Raw genomic sequence first — 23,367 nt, 5'->3', positions numbered from 1 at the left:
TCTATATTTCCTTCACTTTCCTTTTCTTCCGTTTCCTGTGGCCCATTAAATTTATTGAATAGCTTAGCGCCAAAAAGCAGTTGCGCACTGCTTGATGGTGAGAGAGGCTTTCTCCCAGGTTGCAGAGGAAATTCCGCAGCTGCTGTGAGAGCGGAGAAAGCGCGCGTCAGCTTCAGTCCACCCGGAGTCGTCTGTTGCGTCGGTCGCTCGAGTCCTTTCCGCTCGCAAGAAAACACGCGGCATTTGTTTTCGCCTCGTACTAGATGCTGTCTGCAGTCGGACACAACAAAAGCAAAAGCGGTGGCAATAAAAAAAGCCACAGCGGCAGCGAGGAGCGAAATTAAGCGGAGGCGCAGGAAGAAAACAAAAAAAATAAAACGTAACTAATCACCAGGCCATCAATGGCGGCCACTTTAGGCCATTTTGTGGCATAAGCGGAAACGGAAATGTGCGTTAGTTGTTTGGCAGGAGGACGTCGACAGGGGCTCCTGGGCAATGGGAAGGGGCGGGAAAAGGGGCGGCGAGACCTTCAGCGGGAAATTGAGAAACTTAGCGCGTGTCCAACTAGCTTGACTTCCCACTTGTGTCAACGTAGGAAAAGCGGAAAAGTGGAAAAGACGGACCAAGTTGCCCGAAAGACACTCTCGAATGTCTCTTTCTGAAATGCAGACTGTGTGTGGGTGTGTGTTACATGGTGTACATATAACAGTGCGTATGTGTACGCGTGTTTTTTCCGTTTAGCTTCTGTGCGATTTATTTATCTGCCACAGGATATGGGATATGACGTGTATGCATGTATGTACACCTATCGAGCTGGAAAAGTTTCAGTTACACTATTGACACGAGCAGTAGCAGCACATCGCTGGCCCCATTTGTTTGTCCGCCCCCTCATAAAAATAGAACCAAGCGAACGGCATAAATACAACCGCCAAAGTGCCTGGTGGCCAGGTTTAATTGAAAAAACGTCGATACACTCCTTCGGGCGACCACCCGTTGGCTCCCCGCCTGCCCGAAACAGACCTTGGCCAAACTCTGGCGAAGTTCAAGGTGCCCATGCTGCCCATATTAAGTCAATTCCCACGCCTGGTCCGCCGACCATGTTCTGTGCGATTACATAAAGTGCCAATCTTGCCATCAGAATGCGTTATTCATGGAGATTTCCCTTCGCCGCCAGTCGATTCAGTATGGATTTCGCTTTATTGAATTGCCCGGCTATGAGTTGCACTTTATGAATATTTTAGTTTAGTACATTTCCATTTGGCTGGGCCATGGGAAAACAATTTCGTCGGATTACTCAGCACAATCCTTGGAATGGGCAAACATTAAGGAAAACGACAGTTGGATGAACCGGAGATGATATCACACAGCAAACTTTCATTTTACAAAATTCCATTGCAGAGGAAAAGCATTCACGTTTGCAGATTTGAATATACTTTTGCCAAAGATGGTTGTAGATTTCGCATTAAGTAATAACGAGACAATTTGAATTAAATTGTATACTTCTTTTAATTATATTAAAAAGTACAGAACAATTTATTTTACAAATTAATTCATATTTTTAGAAATGCTATATTTTCAGTAGTATGCTTAATCGTTTTGATATATATTTTTGACTAAAATCAACTACATGATTTAAAACATATTTATTTAGACACAGTACGTATAACTCCAGCTCAAAAACAAGGAAATTTGGTGTCTAAACGATAACTTTTAACGTAAAGCCACTAATTCGAAATGAACAAAGAATCAATTACCCATTCAAACCCATTTATGTCAAATGCAAGCGTTGCTCCATTTCCAATTACTGGGGTAATCTGCATGTTGATGCAGCTAGTTGTGGTCGTTCTGGTATAATTAAATTAGGGTTGCTTGCCAGCAGGGAAAGTTCGAGACCATTAACTGCCAGCGACATCCAATCAATATAGTCGACACAAACGGAAAATCGTGGCAGATGGCTAATTGCCACTTTCAGAAACTATGACAACAATTATCATAAACGGCAACACAGAAGCCGCCTAAGTGGTGTGTCATACGGCACGGCAATTTGCTGCTCGCTAAATGGAAGTTCTTTGGCCCCTTCGCTTTGCCGCTGCTATAAAGTTAATCATACGCACCGTTGAACCGCAGCCAATTCCATTACATGCTGCAATTTCAGTGCCAAAGCACTTGCAAACATGCACATGCACAGGAAAACAAATACTTGCATTGAAAAATAGTAGTCGCGAGTGGAAAATCGAGAATTGTCTTGGCTCGACCGTGAAATGTTTTGTAATAGTTTGGGTTTATTTTCCATTTGTTACGGATGTTTTCCGCAAATGCAAACACATGTAAATACTGGTAAAACGTGTGAAATTAGCGAATCAGGGATATAAGCAAATGTGAGTGACCCATTTTAGAAAGTTTTTGGTAATTATTATAGTAGGGTGCACTTTAGATGTTTCAAAGAATTTCAATTTGTCTTCTGAAACTTTAGTACTAACTACTATTACAACGCTTTCGAATGAGTGAAAGGTTTTAATGACATGTTCTGGTCAGCACTTAAATCTCTATAAAGCACTAAAATTGATATTAAAATATACTGCCCAAAAACTGAACACACAAATCAAAATGTAAATTAGCTTGAGTCACGGAAAATAAATTTCTAAAGATTAAAAATATAATTTAATCTTAAAGCGTGCTTTAAAAGTTTTTTGAACTTCTTAATCTGACTTTTGTATATAAATATTAACTTAAAATTATGTTTAAAGCAACTATTATTTTACTTTAGATGTTTTCCTACAAAATGTTCAAGTCATGACTTTCAAGGTCAGAAAAAAAGTTTCTAGATTGCTATTTCTCGGCACATCTCTCGACTTCATTTGTAAAGCCCGCTTTTTGCTGTTGTCAGGGTTTATTATCTGCAAACTCATCGAAATTGGCTTTTCTTGTTTCATTGTGGATGGGGGAAAAGTGCATAGTTTGGATTCCTTAATGCCCACAAGAAGGTGGCGACAATGGCAAACGACGTTGGCGAAAAAATTCATGGCACGCGAAAATGCGTTTAAAAGTGGGCTTAGCTGGGGTGGCAGCAGTAAGCCCATTGTGCAGAAGTCCGGGTGTGGAATTCGGGGTCCTCGGCATATATGCAAATTCAATCCTTTGCTTTTCTCGCACTCATAGACACACACACACACACACACACACACACACACACAAAGAAAACAACCGCCCAGGGAAAACAACAAACAACTGCAGTGAGTTGTGGTGAGTGTGAGTGACAGCCTAGCAGACACCTTGTCAATGTCTTGCGGCTACGAATAACCCCGGTCCGTCCGGATTCCCCCACTCCGGAGACATATCCACGCGTTGCCAGGCAATGTAAAGTCCACAGAAACTTTTAAGACTTCCTAAGTTTTTTTTCAGAATTTTCCTCTTAAGATTGAGAAAGACTTTGGAAAGTTATTTTAGTACAAAAAATATATTAAATATTATAAAAAAAGCAAAACAATACAAAACAAAGAATAATACGTATTTATTCTAAAAACAATTAAATTAATAAAAAATGTAAAATGCTAAGATTAAGCTTATATTTGTTGTTTAAACCTAATTTCTTGTGATTAAATATTTATTTTATTAAATTTGAAATGTATAGAAACAAAGTAAAGGTACTTTGTCCTGCGCATTGAAATTATTTTCTCAGGTATACCATTAATTTAAAAAAATGTAAACATCGCAATTTTTGAAGACAGATTGAAATAGTTCAACAATGCAACATGTTCCTTTTCCAGAAGTGGAAATGAAAATAGGTGTTTAATTGATGGGATGTAAAGCACTAATATTTTTTTTCCGTGCACCAAACAACTCAAGTAAGACCAACAACAGCAACAATGACAACAGACGAGAGCAAGCCAAGTGGCAGCAACACAGCTGACTGACTACACATTTGCATACACTAAGGTGTATTTCTTTTTTTTTTTTCATTGAAGGTGGCACAAGTTTGAACACTGTTGCTGCTTTTGTTTTTGGGCCTTGAATGAGCCGCGGGTGTTGCTTTAATGAATGTGCAATGTTAATGCATTTCTTTGGCAAAATTCGAAGAACAAAAAGTGTGGCATACTTCTGTGGGCCCTGCAGGAATTCCATGGAGAAATGAATTAGCTTGGCTTGCAGAACGTCCAATTAGCATTTTAGATATTTTCATGAGCTGGTAAATTTCACACTAATTTCGGAAGCCGAAAAGTTTTGGCTGCATTTCCAAAAACAAATCATTTTATAGGAAAACCTTTTTATAATAATAATAATTGAAAGTAAAGTTTATAATGTGCACATTTTAATTTGATTTAATTCATTCGAAACATACTTCAAACTTTAATAACAATTAATTCTTTAAATTAAATTAAATAAACATTTTTTTTGCGGTATATAATGACTTTGTAATTCTTTCAATGATAATTTAAATGAACATTTAACAAAAGTCACAAAATTAGATAGAAACTTTTTGGTAACTTATTCGGTAAAGTTTCGACTGCTGTCAAAAACTTTATTTTTCAATTAAAGCATTAAAAAGAAAAGCCCAACTGAATAATTGCACTTTAATGACTTAATAAAATAGATAAATGGAAGCAAACTTTCAGTTGCTGAACAAAAAACTAAACTTTCACTTAAATGCCTCTTATTAAAAGCATTTTAATCGTTTTAAAGTGATCTGTAAATTTCATATAGATTTAAGTCAATTAAAATCGTCTAAGAATAAGATTGATGGATATGTGATGCCTCAATCAAAAAGCGATTAACCGAATTTAATTACAACTGGCGAAATAATGCAAAATGTCTATTTAATTAAGTTACAATCTGGGGGGAGAACAACCAGAAAACCACAGCGCAATCAACACATTTCAATGGGCATTTCAAGCGCAGCTAATCCGTCGACAGTAAATTTTGGCCAGCTTTCCCAGCCCAGACTCCGTTAACCAACCCGAAAATCGATTCCCTGTGGCTCTCCAACCGAAAGCGCCATAAACTGCAACGTAGTTGTCTGTGGGCCAGATTTGCAGACTGCATCATAGATAACCATTTACATTTACGTTTGTTAATTATGTATGCAGCCTGGAAATGTGGCCAAACAAGGAGCGTTGAAGGATATTTGGATGGTTGAGGGGCCAAAGGAAGAGCACTGCAAATGCAGTCGAGCCCAAGAGGCAAATAAAGGCTCAAGAAGTTAAACCAGTCAGTTTAAGTATGTGCCATGTAAACCATTCCAGCACACACATATAGTTCGGATCAGTGGGGTGTGTAGGATTCCGTGAAGAGGGGATTTTGTCTTTAGGAAGGGCCTTATAAAATAATTTACATAAATTATCAGTAGGTAACTAAAATTAATTTTTGTACAATTAAATTTTAAGTTTATAAGTGCTTTGGTTGCTGCCTTCAATCTTTTATAACCAAGTGTGATATTGAAATGGCGTAATGTAGCTCACTATCTGGGTATTTATAAATAAAATAAATTCGATTTATTATTGTTTGTTGCTAAAAATTGAGCATATATTTTTTTCTATATATTTTTTTGAGATCTAAGATCTTACTAAAATTTGATTAGTCCATAAAAACCAGTTAAAGAAAATATTCTATGTGTGTTAATTACTTTGCTTCTACATTTGTAACATGCTTTTATTTTTGTTCGTATCCCAACTAAAAGGATTTATTACCCCAAATGGGGTCCTTTTCTACACCACTGGCCAGGATAGCATGTTGCTCTAGTCTCCGTTTTGCCAACGATTTGCCGACTCAAAGCACACAGGCTCACAAAAACGGCTTTAGATTGTTGCCATGTCGAGGTGGCTTCGCTCAAATTTATTTAAATAGCAAGAGGACATGGATGGGATGTATGGGCGGAGTGCGGATGATGCTCTCTTTGCGTGCCGCTGAGTGCGGGAAATTGAATTAAGTTTTCATTTAGCAAATAAGTTGTAGCTGCCGCAGCATACACAAATTGCATTATTTATTGCACTTTACAGGGGCGACCCCAAATAAACAATCATCACATAAATACGTAATCAACAAGCGGCCCCAAAAAAAAGAGACGCTTTGGCTGGCAGCCAAATCGGCAAACCACCCACCGCCTACTACCCACCACTCACCACCCAGCCACCCACCGCAGCATGTAAAGCTCGGGGGGCGGGGGGAGTGGCACAGACACTTTGCGAGAAGGCGGAGCAAAAGTGGGAGTGAAGCGATGTGAGGGCAAAACAGTTTGTAATATTAAAGAACAGACGCGAGGAGGACGAGCACCTGTTGCTGAACCGGCCAAAAAGGACTTTACCGAAGTGCACTGGACGGGGTGAGAAAGTGGCGGGGAAATTTCTGGTGAAAGGTGAAAGCCGTACACTGCAACAATGGCCGTTAATGTACTGGACTACGATCACTTCGCCATCAGCGCCATCGTGGTGGGCAGCCTGCAGCTGTTCTTCTTTTTGGTCAACTCCATGCTCCACATGGACAAGCTGACGGACTTTGCCGGCGGTGTCAACTTCATCATCATCTCCCTGCTGACCTTCTTCCTCGGCCAAATCGATCGCCCTTCGAAGGTAAGTAAAATTTACTAGTTTTTTTTGGTTCTATTTTACGAATTTTTAAATTTAAATGCCTTTAATCTATTTATTTTACTGGGCTAGCGTTTTTTATATTTATTATTATTATTATTATTGTTAAGATATGGACCATATTATTAATCATATTCGTATGAGGTAAGGCCTACACAAAACTTCAATTTAAAGTTTGAGATAAAAAAAATTATAAATTCTGATGCTCATTTGAATGAGTACTTCAATATCAAAGTGCAAACTATACTTTTCTTACAGATTTCAGCGTGCTAAATGGCTAAAAATAGTTAATGGAAATGTATAAAAAACAGTATACATTTTTCATTGTAAAAAAATGGTAAAATTTAGTATGCCAATTTTTTTACAATAAGAAAATTTATATCTCAGCACATTTAAACTTGGCTAAATAATTATCCATTTTGTTTTTTTTATAGGGCAAAAGTAGTACAAAGACACTATTTTACTCTGCAGACCTTTCTTCACTACCAATAGTAAAAAACAATGGTTAATTACCGTTAAGCGAAAAAATAATTCAATGAAATGCATTAATGCTTATCCAAATATATGTTATCTAACACTGTAATTATAATATGTATTGCTACATTTAAAAATTAACATAATTCATTCGTTTTGTTGGTTTTTTGTAGCTCGTTAGCTTTCATTGTATCGCACATTTTGGAGCAAAATTAAATTCTGTGAACTTGAAGCGTGACCATAAACATTTCGCCCAACTGGGCGTGAATGGGCTGCTGCAGTGGGTGGTGGTTTATGGTGGGTGGTTGGTTTCGACTGCTGACATTGAAAACTGAGTTTTGCATACGCACGCAGACACAGACATCAACGCATACAGACGAAAACATCCATTGCCGACAAACAAAAGGTTACGCCCATCGAGGCCCACAATTCAGCAGTTGTTTCTCGTTGTTGGCTGTTGTTCCTTTTTGTTGTTGCTTTGTTTGTAGTTGCTGTAGTGCTGCTGTCGCCTGTAGCTTGTGGGTCTCCTTCTGGCAGAACATGACCTTGGCATCGTGAGGGTCCTCGATCTGTCTGTCGGCGTGTCCTTCCGCCAGCCTAACACGCTGCCTGAGCAGCCAACTAAAGCTGTTTGGTGCCAGCCTGAAAGCGACCTGATGGCGAACCAATCCAACGCTATCTATCTGCACACAATTTTCAAATAATTAATCCGACTTGATGGCCAATTTCGTAATTATCCCATTCATTAGCACGGTGGGTAGAAGGAAAATCGTGTTTACCTTAGTGATGACAAACAGCCCATTTTAGGACCTCGTAATGGAGTGAGTGATATAGCAGTTGTAGTAGCAGTACAACCGGGATACAATTTTAAATTTGTTTAGTTTGTACTTTTTTAAGACACAACACAAAAGAAAGCAACTTCTGTAAGCCGAGGTTTATATATCCTTGAACCTTTTGCAAAAACTAAATATTCTTCAAAATAATTTTACGTTAAAAGACAGTAAAGCTATACGGAAATTCCTAAGTCCTGAGCTTAGAATCGTTTTATGCTTGAAAATGTCTTTATCCTTTTTTAATCTCTTAATTTTTAATTCAATATTGTCCAATCTCTAATATTTATTTAAGTAGGGAGATAATTCTATCTTATTTTCTCAGTACCTTGTTACAATAAGTCCAACATTTTGGCTTCAATATATGAAGAAATATATTTGCAATTTAAGTGCCACATGTTCGTAACTTGTATTTTAAATACCCCACTATTTCAAAAGAAACCTATGTTTATCCTTCAATGCTGACACATTTATACCGCAGGCTCTTCAATATAATTACTTCCGTGCAGACATCAATTCAATAAAATTTGTTTAAAAGATTTTAATGATGATTATCGTTATTATGAAGTGAAAGGCTCGTTTTCAATTTTCAGTGTCCAACTTTCGTAATTATTGGCTGTCATTACCGAACGTTGATTATCTTAACTGCTGTCACTGGCATGCTAAAGGCTCTTTTGTTATAATTAATATAAAGCATAAACCTATTTTCAGTTAATTAAAAACCTCTTGGAGAGAGCTTTATTAAGATTTATTTATAATAATAATTGAAATATGAAAAGACTAAAGGAAAGTGCGAACAAAGGCCGTAAGAGCTTTTTGTTTCAGTTACCGATTTTAACCACCCCTCAATGTATCGATTTACTGAAGAGCCCAACGAACAATTCGCACAGCACGGCACAAGCAAATTGAGAAATAAATTCTTACTTATCTGCTGTTGATTTTTGTTGGGCAAACAAAGCGGTATGCAAAAACAAACAATCAAGGGAAAAGCCAAATTTAAAATCTTTTCTAACACACCCACATCCATTGAAGTAGATTTAACTTTTACGCCCACGTTTTTGTGTGGCAAACACATCCACAAAACAAACAAAGAAACGAATGGCAAAGTATTAAATCTCATCGACCACGCAAACTGACGTTCAATTAATTTCTGCTTCGACATTTTTGTGGCAATAACGAATTGGCCATCGATCGTAAATTAAAATGAATTTTCTACCGCCACCCATTAAGTTAGCAATGAAAATGTTTTTAAAGCCATTCCGCGAAGCGGAGACAGCCGGCAAAATGGCGGACGCAGGACGTCGAGCGGAAACGGAAGTGCTGCTGCCATTGCTTGTGGCTGCTGCTGTTGTTGTTGTTCTGGTTTTTGTTGTTGCTGTTGCTGTTGCATGTGCTGCACTATGGCTCCGCAGCTGTGTGATGGCCATAAAAATGGTTTACTGCCCTTCTATACAGTCGCCTGTCGATGCTTTATCGTCGTTCAGTCCCGCTTAATAAATCGAGCGATAAAATGGCTTGAGCCTCGGGTGAAAAGGCAGCTCAATCAGACTACAAAATAGGCAATCAGGCCGCTCTGCCATACGACAAACCCATTAAACTATCAACAGAGAGGCCATATCCTCCCAGCCCATTTTATCCATGACCTCGCCATCGCCTTCCACCCAGTGACTTTGGCTGGCGGTTACGGTTACGGTCATGAGCCGCCAATTCACTGCCATTGACAAAGCAATTTAACAATTTTTCCTGCATTTTTCATGAGTCGTTTGACGAAGGAGCGGCTGGCTTCTCCATCCATGCCGAATGCCGTATGCATTTCTGATTCGGTTCGCCCGTCAATGCCGTTTATAAATATGCAAAGTGCAGTCGACTCATTCATTATTGACCCCTGCCCGACTGACCACCCTTGGCCACAATTTTGGCAGGGCGGAGCATAGAACCGCTGGCACTCGTGCGTGCACCGCTTTATTTATGCAAAATTTGCATGACCACCGAAAGTGGTTTTGTAAAATATTATATCCACTAAAAAATACACAAAAAAGTTCTCCTCTGACGCGGCAAAAACTGAAAACTCGTGCAAATTGCTCGTTGGCCAATGAATTTTTGTACGTTCGGTGGTGCGGAGACGAATTGCAGGATACCCTAGGTGAGGTCAAATGGCTTTGTTATTGTGAAGACACTAAAATAGTTACGAGAGTAGCTTCCTGTCCAAGGATACGTGGCAGCCAAGCCTTGAACTCGAACTTTCGCCGAGCCTTCCTCAGTTGCCTTAAAAATATATCTCATTCGGAAAATGAAAACCACTAAATGTTTATTGCAATTCGGACAGGTTACGACCACACTCGGCAGTTTATTGCCCAAAAATCTGCAGAAATGGAAGCATAGCCTTGCTCTTTAAGAGAAGGAAAATTTTCTTCATAAGAAACTTTTTCAACTTGTATTTGTTGTAAGCCAAACAAAAATTGAGAAAGCCATATGTTAATACAACAATTTAAACTTGCTCTTATACTGGATAGAAAATATTTATGTTTTGTGCTTTCAAGTCTTTCAAAGTTAAGTTACTTAATTATTTTGAAGTCAAAACTAAACAGCTTACATTTTTAATAATTTGCTCATACATAGTTTATTTACAAAACTCGTTCCTAAAACTTTCTTACAAAATAATTATTTCTCATTCTAATAAATATTTATGTAACATTTTTTTGAGTTTAAGTTAAATTTGCTACCTATGCTTATTCATTATAAAACGTTTCAGTTTTTAAACTATAACTAGCACATTAGGATAATTTTTACCGTAAACTTGACATAAATCGGTTCGATAGGTGTATAACTTGTAAGTGTATTATTTAATTTTTGGGATGATAGTTTCAAAATGACTTAAATGACCTTAACTGAATGATTATTTCTTTATTTTATAACCTTTTTCAGGCCTACGACAGTCGCCAGCTGATGGTCACGCTCTTTGTTTGCCTGTGGGGCGCCCGGCTCTCCGGATATTTACTATATCGCATTATAAAGTTGGGCCGCGACAAGCAGTTCGAGGATACCCGGAGCAACATCATCCGCTACGCGGTCTTCTGGACGTTCCAGGTGAGCTCGGATCAATCGCTTGCGTCAGCCACTTTTCAATTCAACTCTCAATGACAGAACCTTCAACTTGGAGGTGGAAAATCAATCAAACTGTCACTAATTGACACGTGCGCAAAGGTTTTGAAAATTTCATATTTCAGCACCTGTCGGCTTGTGCCGCCCCACATGGGTGGCAATGATCCACACCCACAGCAACACCCACAGCAACACCCACACCCACACCCCCAACGACCAACAATTAAAACGCCATTCTCTGTGGCAGAGTGACATGACACATGTGGGCGACACCAACTAAACGTTGGTTGGGTTGTGGGTGGTGCCTTGCTGCAAGTGGCAAGTGGTGGCTGGCTGTCCGGCCTTCATTGTGTGTGGTGCTGGTGCCGCCGGCATTGGCGTGCTGCAAGTGCCATGTCCTGCCATCGTTTTGTCTCCATTTATTTCGCATTTTGCCCGAATTCCAATCACTTGTTGCCAGTTGAAATTCTGGCATTGAAATTGGAAATATACAACTGCCAAATTGATCTCAATCACTTGTACCTCACAATAATAAACTTTTAACGATGAGTATTTATCAAACTATTAAAACGATAACAAGAAAGAAAGCAAACTTCGGCAAGCCGAAGTTCATATACCCTTGCAGCTATTGCATGAATTAAATACTTTAGAAAATATTTAAATTATAATTTACTTGAGTATATGCTGAAAAACATTGAAACTATGATGATTTGCAGCTCAATTATAAGATAGTTATTTTATATATTTTTATTATTTCTATGGGAGCTATATGATATAGACGTCCGATTTTGATAAAATTTAAACCATAATTCTGAAATAATTAAACATTGCTATATGTCGAAGAACTAAACAAAAAGTATAAAACAGAAAAGTTATAATTTTTTTTCATTTATTTTTCCGATTGTTCCTATGGGAGCTATATGCTATAGTCGTCCGATTTTGATGAAAATTAAAACATAATTCTGAAATACTTAACCATTACTATATCTCGAAGAGCTAAACAAAAAATTAAAAAACAGCAAAATTATAATTTTTTTTCATTTATTTTTCCGATTGTTCCTATGGGAGCTATATGCTATAGTCGTCCGATTTTAATGAAATTTAAACCGTAAATCGGGAATATTTAACCATTACTAAATGTCGAAGAACTAAACAAAAAATTAAAAAACAGCAAAGTTATAATTTTTTTTCATTTATTTTTCCGATTGTTCCTATGGGAGCTATATGCTATAGTCGTCCGATCCGGCTCGTTCCGACTTATATACTACCTGCAATAGAAAGACAACTTTTGGGAAAGTTTCATGCAGATAGCTTTAAAACTGAGAGACTAGTTTGCATATAAACGGACGGACAGACGGACAGACGGACAGACGGACAGACGGACAGACGGACATGGCTAGATCGACTCGCCTAGTGATGCTGATCAAGAATATATATACTTTATAGGGTCGGAGATGTCTCCTTCACTGCGTTGCAAACTTCTGACTGAAATTATAATACCCTCTGCAAGGGTATAAAAATGTTGATATAAGTGGCTATGATTGAATATTAAAATTAAACAGACTATTATGTACCAAACCATTAAGAACAACAAAATGTGTATATCAGAGACTGTGATATAGGAATTTATTCTTAAAGAACAGTTTTTTATGTGTTTTGTGGTTTCCTTCAAAATGATAAATAAATTAGATTTCTAAATGATATTCAATTTTCAAAAATGTTATTAAAACCTTCAGTGTTTCTTTTATTTTGTTTGCTTAAACTCGACGTCATTGGATATAGAATATTTCTAAAATACAACGTTTTAAATAACTTTCATGCACTGAACGCTCATATTATTATTTTATCATTTATTTTATATTTTTTTTAGGCCGTGTGGGTTTACATAGTGTCACTGCCTGTAATAATCATAAACTCGCCGCGCCACTCGCAGCCGCATGCCCCAAAGACGATGACCACACTGGACTCCACGGGTACGGGTATGTTCATCGTGGGCTTGCTGGCGGAGACCTATGCGGACCTGCAGAAGTTCTCGTTCCGCCAGGATCCGGCCAATCAGGGCAAGTTCTGCAATGATGGTAAGTCAGATTATACATAATTCTCAATTAATCAATAAGATATAATGGATAATATTAATAAAAGGCCTGTGGAGCGTGTCACGGCATCCCAACTATTTTGGCGAAGTGGTCATCTGGTGGGGCATTTTTGCCATATCCCTGAATGTGATCAGCGGCCATGAGTGGGTGGCGATTGCCTCACCCATTTTCACCACGATGATCATTCTCTTTTTGTCGGGAATTCCCTTGCGGGAACGAAGTGCCGATGAAAAGTACAAAGAGTAAGTAGCGCATTTAATACATTTTTTTAAATAGCTATAAGTGAAGTGAAAATAGTAACATTTCTTTTTGGAGAAGACTTTTTTATTGAATCATTATAAAAATAAATGATTAGCTTTTAAGGTAATAGTTTATCCCATTGGTAAGCTGTTTATCCCATTGCCTTACAATTACTTATAAATAGACACTGGATAATAAACAAAAGCAGATTCTGAACATTCGATTTTAAGAAAACACAAGTTTTTTTACATAAAAACCTAATTTGATTCAAACTAAATATAATTTTGATTAAATTAAATCAAAGTTTGCTTGAAGTCGATGTCTTCTTTTAATAACAGGGACCGTAATTCTTAAAAGTTTTATTTTAAAGATCCTTAAATAATAAAAAATATTAAAAGTTAAAACTGTATTGTTTAGTTCTGCAACGCTTCTAATATTATATATATATATTTGCAGCCAGCTGGAGTACCGGAAGTACAAGGCCTCGACCTCGCCGCTGATCCCAGTGCCGCCTGCCGTCTACGTGGAGGTGCCCAGTGCCCTCAAGTTCATCCTGTGCTGCGAGTTCCCCATCTACGACTCGATGCGGATCCAGAAGGACCTCAGTCCGTACTCGCTGTCGATAGCGCGCTCGCACTCGCACATCTAGCAGTCAGTGGCCCACTCCGGCAGTGCGACGGCTGGCGTGGGTCAACTGACCGCCCACTCGACGGGCCATGGTCAGGGGCAGGGTCATGGCCAGGGTCACTCGGTGGCCCACTCCCTGCACCGGGGCCAGTGCTACGGGGCCAATGGCGGCGATGCCGAGAGCCACCACAACTGCGGCGGTAGCTGCCGCAACGTGCACGTCAAGTCGAATCCGTACCAGTGCGAGTCGGGCTACGGCCACTATCCGGTGTGCCACACGGACGACGACACGGACGACGGGATCATCTACATGGACCGCACCCACTTCTACCACGAGCAGGACGGCCACCAGGCGAAGGCGGCCGGCGCCAAGTGCAGCTACCTGGCGGAGGAGGAGCTGGCCTCCGACTACGACGAGGATGTGCCGGCCATCGACCTGAGCAAGGCCACCAGCGTGGAGACCTTCGCCACCCGGGTGCAGTCGGAGCAGGTCGTGAATGCCGATGGGTTGCCCGTGACAGTGACCACGATTTTGTGATTGCCACTTTAAGATTTGCTCTCGATCGGATTGGAATTTTATATTGGATGTACAATGGGGTGGATCTCTGTTGGCTGATATTTTAAAACCATAATATTTAAATATCTAGAAAATTACACTTGAGTTGGAGTTTTCGCAAAATAATCACTCATACGACAGGTAAGCCAGTTCCTGTCAATACGTATGAGTGATGTATATGATAGGAATTTATTCAGCAGAAATACTCCAAAGGTCGTTTTAGATACTTAAGAGGTTTATGTTTATCAACATTTCGATGGGTGAGTTTTGGTGAACATAAATATAGAAAATGTACTATATGTTTTAGGAGCTTTAGATCAAAAACAGTCGTTTTCTGGCAGCCCAGGGCCAATGTTCTTGTAAATAAAATGGGTGACCAAAAAGTAAATTGAAATGGGTTTGTTAACCCCAAATCGAAACGAAACCCTAAGGTACAACCTTACATTTTTGTTGATTCAACTGCGTTCCACCCTTTTGTACATACATAATGATGGGGAAAGGGGATTACTTTAGCTGACGAATGCCAAAATACTCACAGCTGTCTAACACTATAGTCTCTATGCTATTGTTGCTCAAATAACTAATGTGCCTCTTATGTGCCCAGCGCACCCTTAGATTGTTGCACTCTTTCAAAGTTTACGCTAGTCTCTGTTGAACCCACGTTGCTCCGCGACTACTGTTGCCACCCCCCCCAGATCAAGAATGGAATTAAAATATATCTCTATATCTCTGTAGCATATGTATTTTCTTATCGAACCGCAAACCATACCCCACCAAACAAAAGGAACCGAATCTGAGGCCATTTAAACTGAAACATATCCCAAGGCAACGGCCATCCAACCAATGGGTCGCCATTAATTAAAATAGGAAGAACGTTCAATAGCCATTGTTATTTTATATACTGGAATATCTACTCGCAGTAGCTAATGACAAATATACCCCATGTTACCAACAATGTTTGCAATAAGTGTACGTGTCGGTGTCTAGTTTGTGTCTCAAATGTTAAGCAGTATTACCTAACGAACGAATTGTACCTAATTGATTATTGATTATGCTGAGTATGGAAAATAATAAACGAAACTTAAGAAAGTGGTGTTTAACTTTGTGTTTAACGAGGGGTTTGTAAATGATTTTAATAAAACTTAAAATAATCTAAACTTTGAAAACATAAAAAACAAAAACTTCCGGAACTCGAATTACCATCTGTCACCAAAATAAGATCGACTTATGAAATCTTCAGGTTATATAAATGATTTTACCAGCTTTCTATGGACAAAACCAATTCGTCTTAAAGATTTATTGAGTTACGAAAGTGCATTAAATAATAAATGATAATATTAATATTAAGGAAAAGAAGTAAATTAAACAATTGATTTTTGTAAAACTTTTTTCAACTTATTAAGTGCTAACTTTATCTTAATTTATAAGTACAACAATCTTTCCTGGAGCCCAATTCAGTCCGTGTAGGCCATGGAAAACCGGAGTAGATGGCTCTGACCCATCCGTCACCCGACTTCCCGTTCCGTTTGCTACCCGACCCCGAGCCATCACCCATAGCTTCAGTATCCGTAAACGTCTCGTAGAGTTAACAACTCGGTAAAAAAAATTGATTGTACAAAAATTACCTGTTATTAGATTTACTTTTTATTTCCACCTTATTGGATACTAAATTTTAAGAGAGTTAAATTCTCAGTTCATTTTTTCGGTCTACTGACATTTTTTTTTGGAGGGGTACTTGCTTGTAAGGTAGAACGCAGGGGCAATGTTTCGTAAATCGCATCAGCTGCTCTTCCGCATCTGCAGTCGGTCGGCCGTGAGCCACCAGTATGCGCCGAAGGTGATCCGGCGGCCCTATGCCTCGCAGGCCATCAACCAGATGCTGTTGCTCCAGCAGATGGACATCTGTGCGGACCAGCCCTCGCGGGCGTTGGTCATCGGAGTCTACGCGGACGAGGAGGACAAGAACGACGCCGGCATCCTGACGCCCGCCGGCTGGCGGTACAACCTGCAGAAGACCAATGGCCGACTGATCGAGGTGCTCCGGATGTCGGGACCCATGCCCAGGAGGGGCGAGGCCCGCCTCCTCTTCGCCGTGGAGCCGGATCGTATCCCCTACTACTCCGTGGTGGCCGTCGTGGGTCTGGGCAAGGAGTGCCTGGGCTACAATCCCTACGAGGTGCTGGACGAGCAGAAGGAGGCCATCCGGCGATCGGTGGCCGCTGCCTGCCGGATTCTCGCCGAGCTGGACACCGACCGAATCGAGGTGGAGAACTGCGGACATGCCGAGTCCGCAGCGGAGGGAGCTGCCCTCGGAATCTGGCTGTACCAGGAACTGCGCGACCCCAAGACCCGAATCTTCGTCCCGGCCATCGATTTGTACGCCACCAAGGACGAGGTTTGCGACATCGAGGGATGGCGCATTGGACTTCAAAAGGCTGCCGCCCAGAATCTGACCCGCCAGCTGCAGGAGATGCCCTCCAACCTGCTGACTCCCACTGCCTTTGCCCAGAACGTCGTCGAGGTGCTCTGCAAGTCCGGAGTGAACGTGGAGGTCAAGGTCGAGGGCTGGGCGGAGAGCCAGTCGATGCATGCCTTCCTGGCGGTGGGCAAGGCCTCCTGCGAGCCACCCATCTTCCTGGAGCTGAGCTACTACGGCACGTGTGCCGAGGAGCGACCCATCGTCCTGGTTGGCCAGGGAATCACCTACGACGCCGGCGGTCTGTGCCTGAAGAAAAAGCACGAGCTCTTCCACATGCGCGGCGACATGACCGGAGCCGCTGTGGTGGTGGCCACCTGTCGGGCTGTTGCCGGTCTAAGATTGCCAGTAGGTTACTTAAACGCCACCCAGATTCCCCTAGCTAACTATCCTCCTCTTAGGTAAACATCCGCGGCCTCATCCCTCTGTGCGAGAACGTAGTGGGCTGCAACTCCTTCCGACCGGGTGACATGGTGAAGTCTATGAACGGCAAGACCATCGAGGTGCAGTGCACAGACCACGAGGATGTGCTCGTGCTGGCTGATGCCCTGCTGTATGCCCAGAACTTCTGTCCCAAGTGCATCATCGACATTGGCACCTGCTCGGGATACATGCGTCAGTCGCTGGACGAGGCGGCCTGCGGAGTGTTTACCAACTCGGAGATCCTCTGGCAGCAGATTAAGCACGCCAGCATGCACACCGGGGATCGCGTGTGGCGCTTCCCCCTGTGGCACTACTACACCAAGGCGGTGCGTGCCGGAGGACGCAGTGATGTCCAGAACTACGGCATCGGTCGCGGAGGTCGTCCTTGCAAGGCCGCCGCCTTCCTGCGAGAATTTGTGCCCTGCGGCCAGTGGATGCATATTGTAAGCTGGTCTCTTTTACAATTTGTAGGACATCCCATTATCTCCTTTATCCTTTTAGGACGCCACCAATGTGATGGTCACCAACGGAATCGACTTCGAGTACCTGCGACGTGGAATGGCTGGCCGACCTACGCGCACCCTCATCGAGTTCATCGCCCAGACAATCTGCAAGGACACCGCTCCTAAGATGGGCAAATAGGAAGAGAATTTGGGGGGAGGAGCAGCTGACCCAAGATGGCCACATCCCAAAATCATTAGCAGCGCTGACACCACGTACACGTTTTGGTGAACTTTTCTTTTTAGTCTGTGCAAGTCCCTTCACAGTTGCAAACGAGATTGTTCCCAGGCCAAAAAAATTGTTTGTTTGTTCTAAGTCATCTATTATTTAAACAAATTATCTTTCGAGTTAAATAAAATATAAAATATAGTTTGTTCTAGTGTTATTCGGAAATCAGACAAATGGTTCAAAAGGTTGTTTAAAAAATTTATCAATTTCAAACTAAAGGTGGCCCCGAAAAAAAGCTGTCTTTGGTGGCGCCATCTGCAGGACCTCCCGCTTTCTAATGCGGAGCAGCGGCAGAGTACGTCACGAACAGTGTTGGCATATCAGAATGAATGAAGTCGTAATATAACATAAATGCCATTAACTTCTAAAATATCAGCTCGATTATGAAAATTTTAATCTACCGACAAATACGACAAGAACTCACAAACACAGAGCAATAACTAACCTCCACCATGTTTCAGAGTGACTGACATACTTTCGCGATTTGTGGGCGTTAGAGTGGACGTGGTCATGTTTTAAAATTTTCATGCGCTGCGGAGGCATAACTAAAATCTGCAGGCTTAATCCAAAAGCTCACGCTTTTATAGTTTCTGAGATCTCGCCATGCATTCGGACGGACAGACATACAGACGGTTATGGCTGAGTCGACTCGGCCATTGATCCTGATAAAACAAAATAAAAAATATATATACATATATACTTTTCAACTCTCTCTAATTTAGCACTCGATTGAATCAAATTCTTTGCACAGTGTAAGCCGTAGCAGGCACGGTCTTACGAAAAGTATTTAGCCCAAACGATCTTATAGATCTAGCAGCCTTTTAGATTTCTCTGTCAGTGCCACGTCGAAGAGGTGCCACATAGGACCGACCAGCTCAGTATCATTTTTATTCGTTTCGAGGTTGAACACGTACACATTTTTAGCTAATCTGGGTGAAAAAATTCTATGAAATATTTTAAGGTGGCACAGAAAATCGAAAAGCAAGTTTTCCTTTGCATTGATCAAAGTTTTAAGTTCAACTTCAAGCAAAATGTTTCGTTTATCGCGTAATGCACTTACCCGGGTCTGTACCATCGCCATCCGCCGGCCGGAAGTGGTGATCCGTCATCGCAAGTACGCCTCGCAGGCGATCAACCAGATGCTGCAGCTCCAGCAGATGGAGATCTGCGCGGATCCCCCATCTCGTGGCCTGGTCATAGGCGTCTACGCCGACGAGGAGGACAAGAACGACGCCGGCATCCTCACGCCCACCGGCTGGCGGTACAATGTGCAGAAGACGCACGGCCGGCTGCTGGAGGTGCTGCGCATGTCGGGACCCATGCCCAAGAGAGGTGAGACCCGCCTGCTGTTCGCCGTGGAGCCGGAGCGGGTGCCCTACTACTCGGCGGTGGCGGTCGTCGGGTTGGGCAAGGAGTGTCTGGGCTACAATCCCTACGAGGTGCTAGACGAGCAGAAGGAGGCCATCCGGCGATCGGTGGCCGATGCCTGCAGGATACTCGCCGAACTGGACACGGACCGCATCGAGGTGGAGAATTGTGGCCATGCTGAGTCCGCAGCGGAGGGAGCTGCTCTGGGTATTTGGATCTACCAGGAGCTGAGGGATCCCAAGCGGCGGGTGTCGGTGCCGTCCATCGATTTGTATGCCACCAAGGACGAGATTTGCGACATCGAGGGATGGCGCATTGGACTTCAAAAGGCTGCCGCCCAGAATCTGACCCGCCAGCTGCAGGAGATGCCCTCCAACCTGCTGACCCCCACTGCCTTTGCCCAGAACGTCGTCGAGGTGCTCTGCAAGTCCGGAGTGAACGTGGAGGTCAAGGTCGAGGGCTGGGCGGAGAGTCAGTCGATGCACGCCTTCCTGGCGGTGGGCAAGGCCTCTTGCGAGCCACCCATCTTCCTGGAGCTGAGCTACTACGGCACCTGTGCCGAGGAGCGACCCATCGTCCTGGTTGGCCAGGGAGTGACCTACGATGCGGGTGGCTTGTGCTTAAAGGAAAAGCAGGAGCTCTTCCACATGCGGGGCGACATGACGGGAGCAGCAGTGGTCGTGGCCACCTGTAGAGCAGTGGCTGGACTAAGATTGCCAGTAAGTAGCTTTCACTAGTTCGGTAGTTTGGGCTTATAATCCCGGTTTTAGGTAAACATCCGTGGTCTGATCCCCCTGTGCGAGAATGTGATTGGCTGCAACTCCTTCCGACCGGGTGACATGGTGAAGTCCATGAACGGCAAGACCATCGAGGTGCAGTGCACAGACCACGAGGATGTGCTCGTGCTGGCCGATGCCCTGCTCTACGGGCAGAACTTCTGTCCGAAGTGCATCATTGACATTGGTACTTGCTCGGGGTACATGCGCCAGGCGTTGGATGAGGCGGCCTGTGGAGTGTTCACCAACTCGGAGATCCTGTGGCAGCAGATCAAGCACGCCAGCATGCACACTGGGGATCGCGTGTGGCGCTTCCCCCTGTGGCACTACTATACCAAGGCGGTGCGTGCCGGAGGACGCAGTGATGTCCAGAACTACGGCATCGGTCGCGGAGGTCGTCCTTGCAAGGCAGCCGCCTTCCTGCGGGAATTCGTGCCCTGCGGTCAGTGGATGCATATTGTAAGTGCAGATTTTGTAAGCCATTTGTCTTGCATTTATTGATAATTTTCCTCTCAGGACGCCACCAATGTGATGATCACGCGCGGCGACGAGTTCGAGTATCTACGACAGGGCATGGCTGGACGGCCAACGAGGACACTCATCGAGTTTATTGCGCAGTCCATATGCAAGGATACGGCTCCCAAGCTCAACAAATGATCCTTCGAACGGTGTTTACTTGTTTTTTCAGACGATGCCACACTTACATCGGTGTTCTTTTAACGACTGACCAACCTATGACTTCTTTAACGTTCAGACTTTATCTAATTGGGACCACAGAATGTTAAAATTATTTCGTTTATTAATGACATACAAATTATAAGTCATATAAAAAAGTAACTATGGGTGTATACTTATTGGAGTTCCTGTAAAGGTGCGTTTCGAAGATTGGGGCTAACGAGAATTGTAGTTGATTGTTTGATTCTTTCTTATAGGGGCTTTGCAAGCATTTGGGCATTTGGATACATTATGGGACGTCTGCTACGCCAACGACCCGGCATGAGTGATCACAATATTAATATCAATGGGTGGATAGTTTTGCAGCAGCTTAACATTCGAGGCAAAGTCGTTTTCTAAAATGGTTTCCCTTTGGATTCTGGAAAGTCAAACAAAGTTAGTCTTGGCTTTCTATGAGTAGCTAGCTAGTTTCCCTTACAATATCATGGAACAGCAGATTTTGATGAGGAACTCAAAGCGCTGCTCGTCCGCAAACACGGAATCCCAAATGCGCAGCACGTCCGGCAGTGGAAACTCCTGCGAGAGGAGCAGAGTGAGCCACCTGAAGCTGTAGTACTGCGGGTGCAGTTCTTGGCTCTTGAGCAGCTCGTATATGTTCAGGTCCTTTGATTTCAGCATATTCGATAGCCTCGCCATCATGAACTTGATGCCGCCCTCGGCATCGTCCAGGGTTTTGATGAAAAAGTCGCGAATCTCGCTCATCAGGGCGGTGAAACAGAAGAAACAGTCTGCCTCGGCGTGAGCGCGATATGATAGATCCGGATCCGAGGCCATAACATAGTAGATGGGCCCCACAATCTCGTTCATGCCCTGGACATATCCCTGGCCGGGATTCAGCTTGGCGTAGATGAACAAAATGCGTTGCACAACCTCCCAGTGGGCCTCCTGGCCCTCCTCCATGGCGGCATAGTTCTCCACGGAGCGTTTGGTAATCAGATTTATCTGCGAAAGGCATGGAGCTAGTAAGATTTAGGGCATCTTGAAGTTAGTTCACTTACTTGCTGCTAAAATCCGCATGGCATGCATAAAATAACACATTCTGAGCTTATTAACTAGCACAAATCCGGTGCGAAACTCACCTTGGTCATGCCCAGGCCCTTGCGCTCCACATTCGCCGAGCTGAGCACGGTGGGCACCACCCGTTCGTGCAGCCTGCGTCCGTGCTCTCCCTTGCTGTGGACCACTATTTCGCAGGGATACTCCGTGGGCTGCTGGAAGAAGGATATGTCCGGGCACAGGCGTCGCACATCCTTGTCGATCTGCAGCAGGAACTCGTTGTCGTTGAAGAAGGTGTTCCAGCGGCTCTCGGGTCCCTCGCTCAGCGGATGATCTTGCAGGCCAACGCCCCTCGAGTCGGCTTTGTCCCCGTCTCCTCCGTCAGCTCCGTCTCCATTGATCGAGTGTCCTGGCGGCAGGACCAGCTCCTCGATGAACTGTTTGTACAGGGCTCGTTTCTGGGCTAACGTCGTCGTCCAGCTGCTGCGCCTGGGGCCCAAATAGCCCAACAGAAGCTTCCAGCTGAGGGCTCGAAAACTTTGCACTTCGGGCACACCTGTGGATTGTTAGTATATCAGTTTCTGGCTCTTTAAAGAGGCACTTTATTATATGTTACCATTAAATGCAAGTCGTCGCAGTTGCTTTAGGTCAATCAAATCCTGTGGAGCCGCCAAAACATCCTCAAATTCCTTGACCCTGCGAAGTGGGTGGTGAAAGTCATTGTTTATTAGGCCAGTTTGGATTGATCAAAGAATATAAACTTACCGCGCTTTGAAAATAGACATGTTGTGGCTTATGTGGGCGGGGCTTTGTTGGGCCCATGCAGTACCCTCATGTGAAATTAACCAAGGCTTTATCTTCTTTAAATGCTGGCTGAAACTCGCAGATAAACACAACAAGCAGCAACAACAAAATGATAGTGGTGGTCGTGGATGGTAATTAAATATCGATTATTAGTCACAACAATCGATGTTTGCTACCAAAGCGAACAGCTGAGAGTCTGGCAACGCTGGGTAGCTGGAGTCGGTGACAAATCACTAATCACAGATTAAATTGTTTTCGTGAACGCTTGTAATTATCCATCAGTGATCAGTGATCATGTTGTTTTGCTGAGTGCGTCTTTGATTTCTGTGGTCAAATTTCGATGTAGCCAGACCGTGATTTATCATTTCAAAGCCAATGCTGCCCATTCAGCTTATAAGCGCCATTGCTTGAATTCTAAATTCAAATAGCAAAATTATATGTGTAGTTTTGGTTTCAAGAGCAGTTAATTATATATAATATTTATGATGATTCATAATTCCTTGCTCCGCACTCTTTCACCTGCCTACCGAGTGATTAATATTTGGCTTGCGCTCATT

The 23,367-nt window shown here is 42.7% G+C and overlaps 4 protein-coding genes across 5 annotated transcripts; 3 read left to right on the top strand and 1 right to left on the bottom strand.

Annotated features, from left to right (window-relative positions):
- The first annotated feature begins 188 nt into the window (after positions 1 to 188).
- On the top strand, positions 189 to 14,485 carry LOC108147527. The gene is given in 6 exon segments (XM_041708103.1): positions 189 to 379; positions 5,994 to 6,563; positions 10,808 to 10,969; positions 12,855 to 13,062; positions 13,127 to 13,322; positions 13,777 to 14,485. Coding segments are annotated over 5 exon segments (1,467 nt in total). The 5' UTR covers positions 189 to 379; positions 5,994 to 6,371.
- Positions 14,486 to 16,061: 1,576 nt separating this feature from the next.
- Positions 16,062 to 18,272, top strand: LOC108147442 (cytosol aminopeptidase). The gene is made up of 3 exons (XM_017273967.2): positions 16,062 to 17,327; positions 17,381 to 17,845; positions 17,904 to 18,272. The coding sequence occupies exons 1-3, from the start codon at positions 16,266 to 16,268 to the stop codon at positions 18,042 to 18,044; spliced, it is 1,668 nt and encodes a 555-aa protein (XP_017129456.1). The 5' UTR covers positions 16,062 to 16,265; the 3' UTR covers positions 18,045 to 18,272.
- A 729-nt stretch (positions 18,273 to 19,001) lies between these two features.
- Positions 19,002 to 21,112, top strand: LOC108147443 (cytosol aminopeptidase). The gene is made up of 3 exons (XM_017273968.2): positions 19,002 to 20,218; positions 20,270 to 20,734; positions 20,792 to 21,112. Exons 1-3 carry the CDS (start codon positions 19,163 to 19,165, stop codon positions 20,930 to 20,932), a joined length of 1,662 nt encoding a protein of 553 aa, XP_017129457.1. The 5' UTR covers positions 19,002 to 19,162; the 3' UTR covers positions 20,933 to 21,112.
- LOC108147444 (TBC1 domain family member 13) lies at positions 21,057 to 22,927 on the bottom strand. 2 transcript variants are annotated; one of them, XM_017273969.2, is made up of 6 exons: positions 22,772 to 22,927; positions 22,623 to 22,702; positions 22,090 to 22,562; positions 22,009 to 22,014; positions 21,429 to 21,952; positions 21,057 to 21,368 (listed from the first exon to the last, which is right to left on the bottom strand). In XM_017273969.2, exons 1-6 carry the CDS (start codon positions 22,789 to 22,791, stop codon positions 21,254 to 21,256), a joined length of 1,218 nt encoding a protein of 405 aa, XP_017129458.1. In that variant the 5' UTR covers positions 22,792 to 22,927; the 3' UTR covers positions 21,057 to 21,253. The 2 variants fall into 2 exon arrangements, with proteins under 2 accessions (XP_017129458.1, XP_017129459.1); XM_017273970.2 differs by lacking the exon at positions 22,009 to 22,014.
- Between the last annotated feature and the right edge of the window lie 440 nt (positions 22,928 to 23,367).

Source organism: Drosophila elegans, unplaced genomic scaffold, assembly GCF_018152505.1.
Source record: "Drosophila elegans isolate 14027-0461.03 unplaced genomic scaffold, ASM1815250v1 contig_208, whole genome shotgun sequence".
NCBI lineage: Eukaryota > Metazoa > Arthropoda > Insecta > Diptera > Drosophilidae > Drosophila > Drosophila elegans.
Note: the sequence above shows the minus strand (reverse complement) of the source record. Positions and strands in the feature narration are given on the sequence as shown.

Coding starts and splice junctions, on each gene's coding strand:
- LOC108147442 (XM_017273967.2), top strand. CDS start 16,266: ATGTTTCGTAAATCGCATCAGCTGCTCTTCCGCATCTGCAGTCGGTCG. Junction 17,328..17,380: donor TTGCCGGTCTAAGATTGCCA/GTAGGTTACTTA, acceptor TCCTCCTCTTAG/GTAAACATCCGCGGCCTCAT. Junction 17,846..17,903: donor GCGGCCAGTGGATGCATATT/GTAAGCTGGTCT, acceptor TTATCCTTTTAG/GACGCCACCAATGTGATGGT.
- LOC108147443 (XM_017273968.2), top strand. CDS start 19,163: ATGTTTCGTTTATCGCGTAATGCACTTACCCGGGTCTGTACCATCGCC. Junction 20,219..20,269: donor TGGCTGGACTAAGATTGCCA/GTAAGTAGCTTT, acceptor TCCCGGTTTTAG/GTAAACATCCGTGGTCTGAT. Junction 20,735..20,791: donor GCGGTCAGTGGATGCATATT/GTAAGTGCAGAT, acceptor TTTTCCTCTCAG/GACGCCACCAATGTGATGAT.
- LOC108147444 (XM_017273969.2), bottom strand. CDS start 22,791: ATGTCTATTTTCAAAGCGCG. Junction 22,563..22,622: donor GCGACGACTTGCATTTAATG/GTAACATATAAT, acceptor AACAATCCACAG/GTGTGCCCGAAGTGCAAAGT. Junction 21,369..21,428: donor ATCTGCTGTTCCATGATATT/GTAAGGGAAACT, acceptor TTGACTTTCCAG/AATCCAAAGGGAAACCATTT.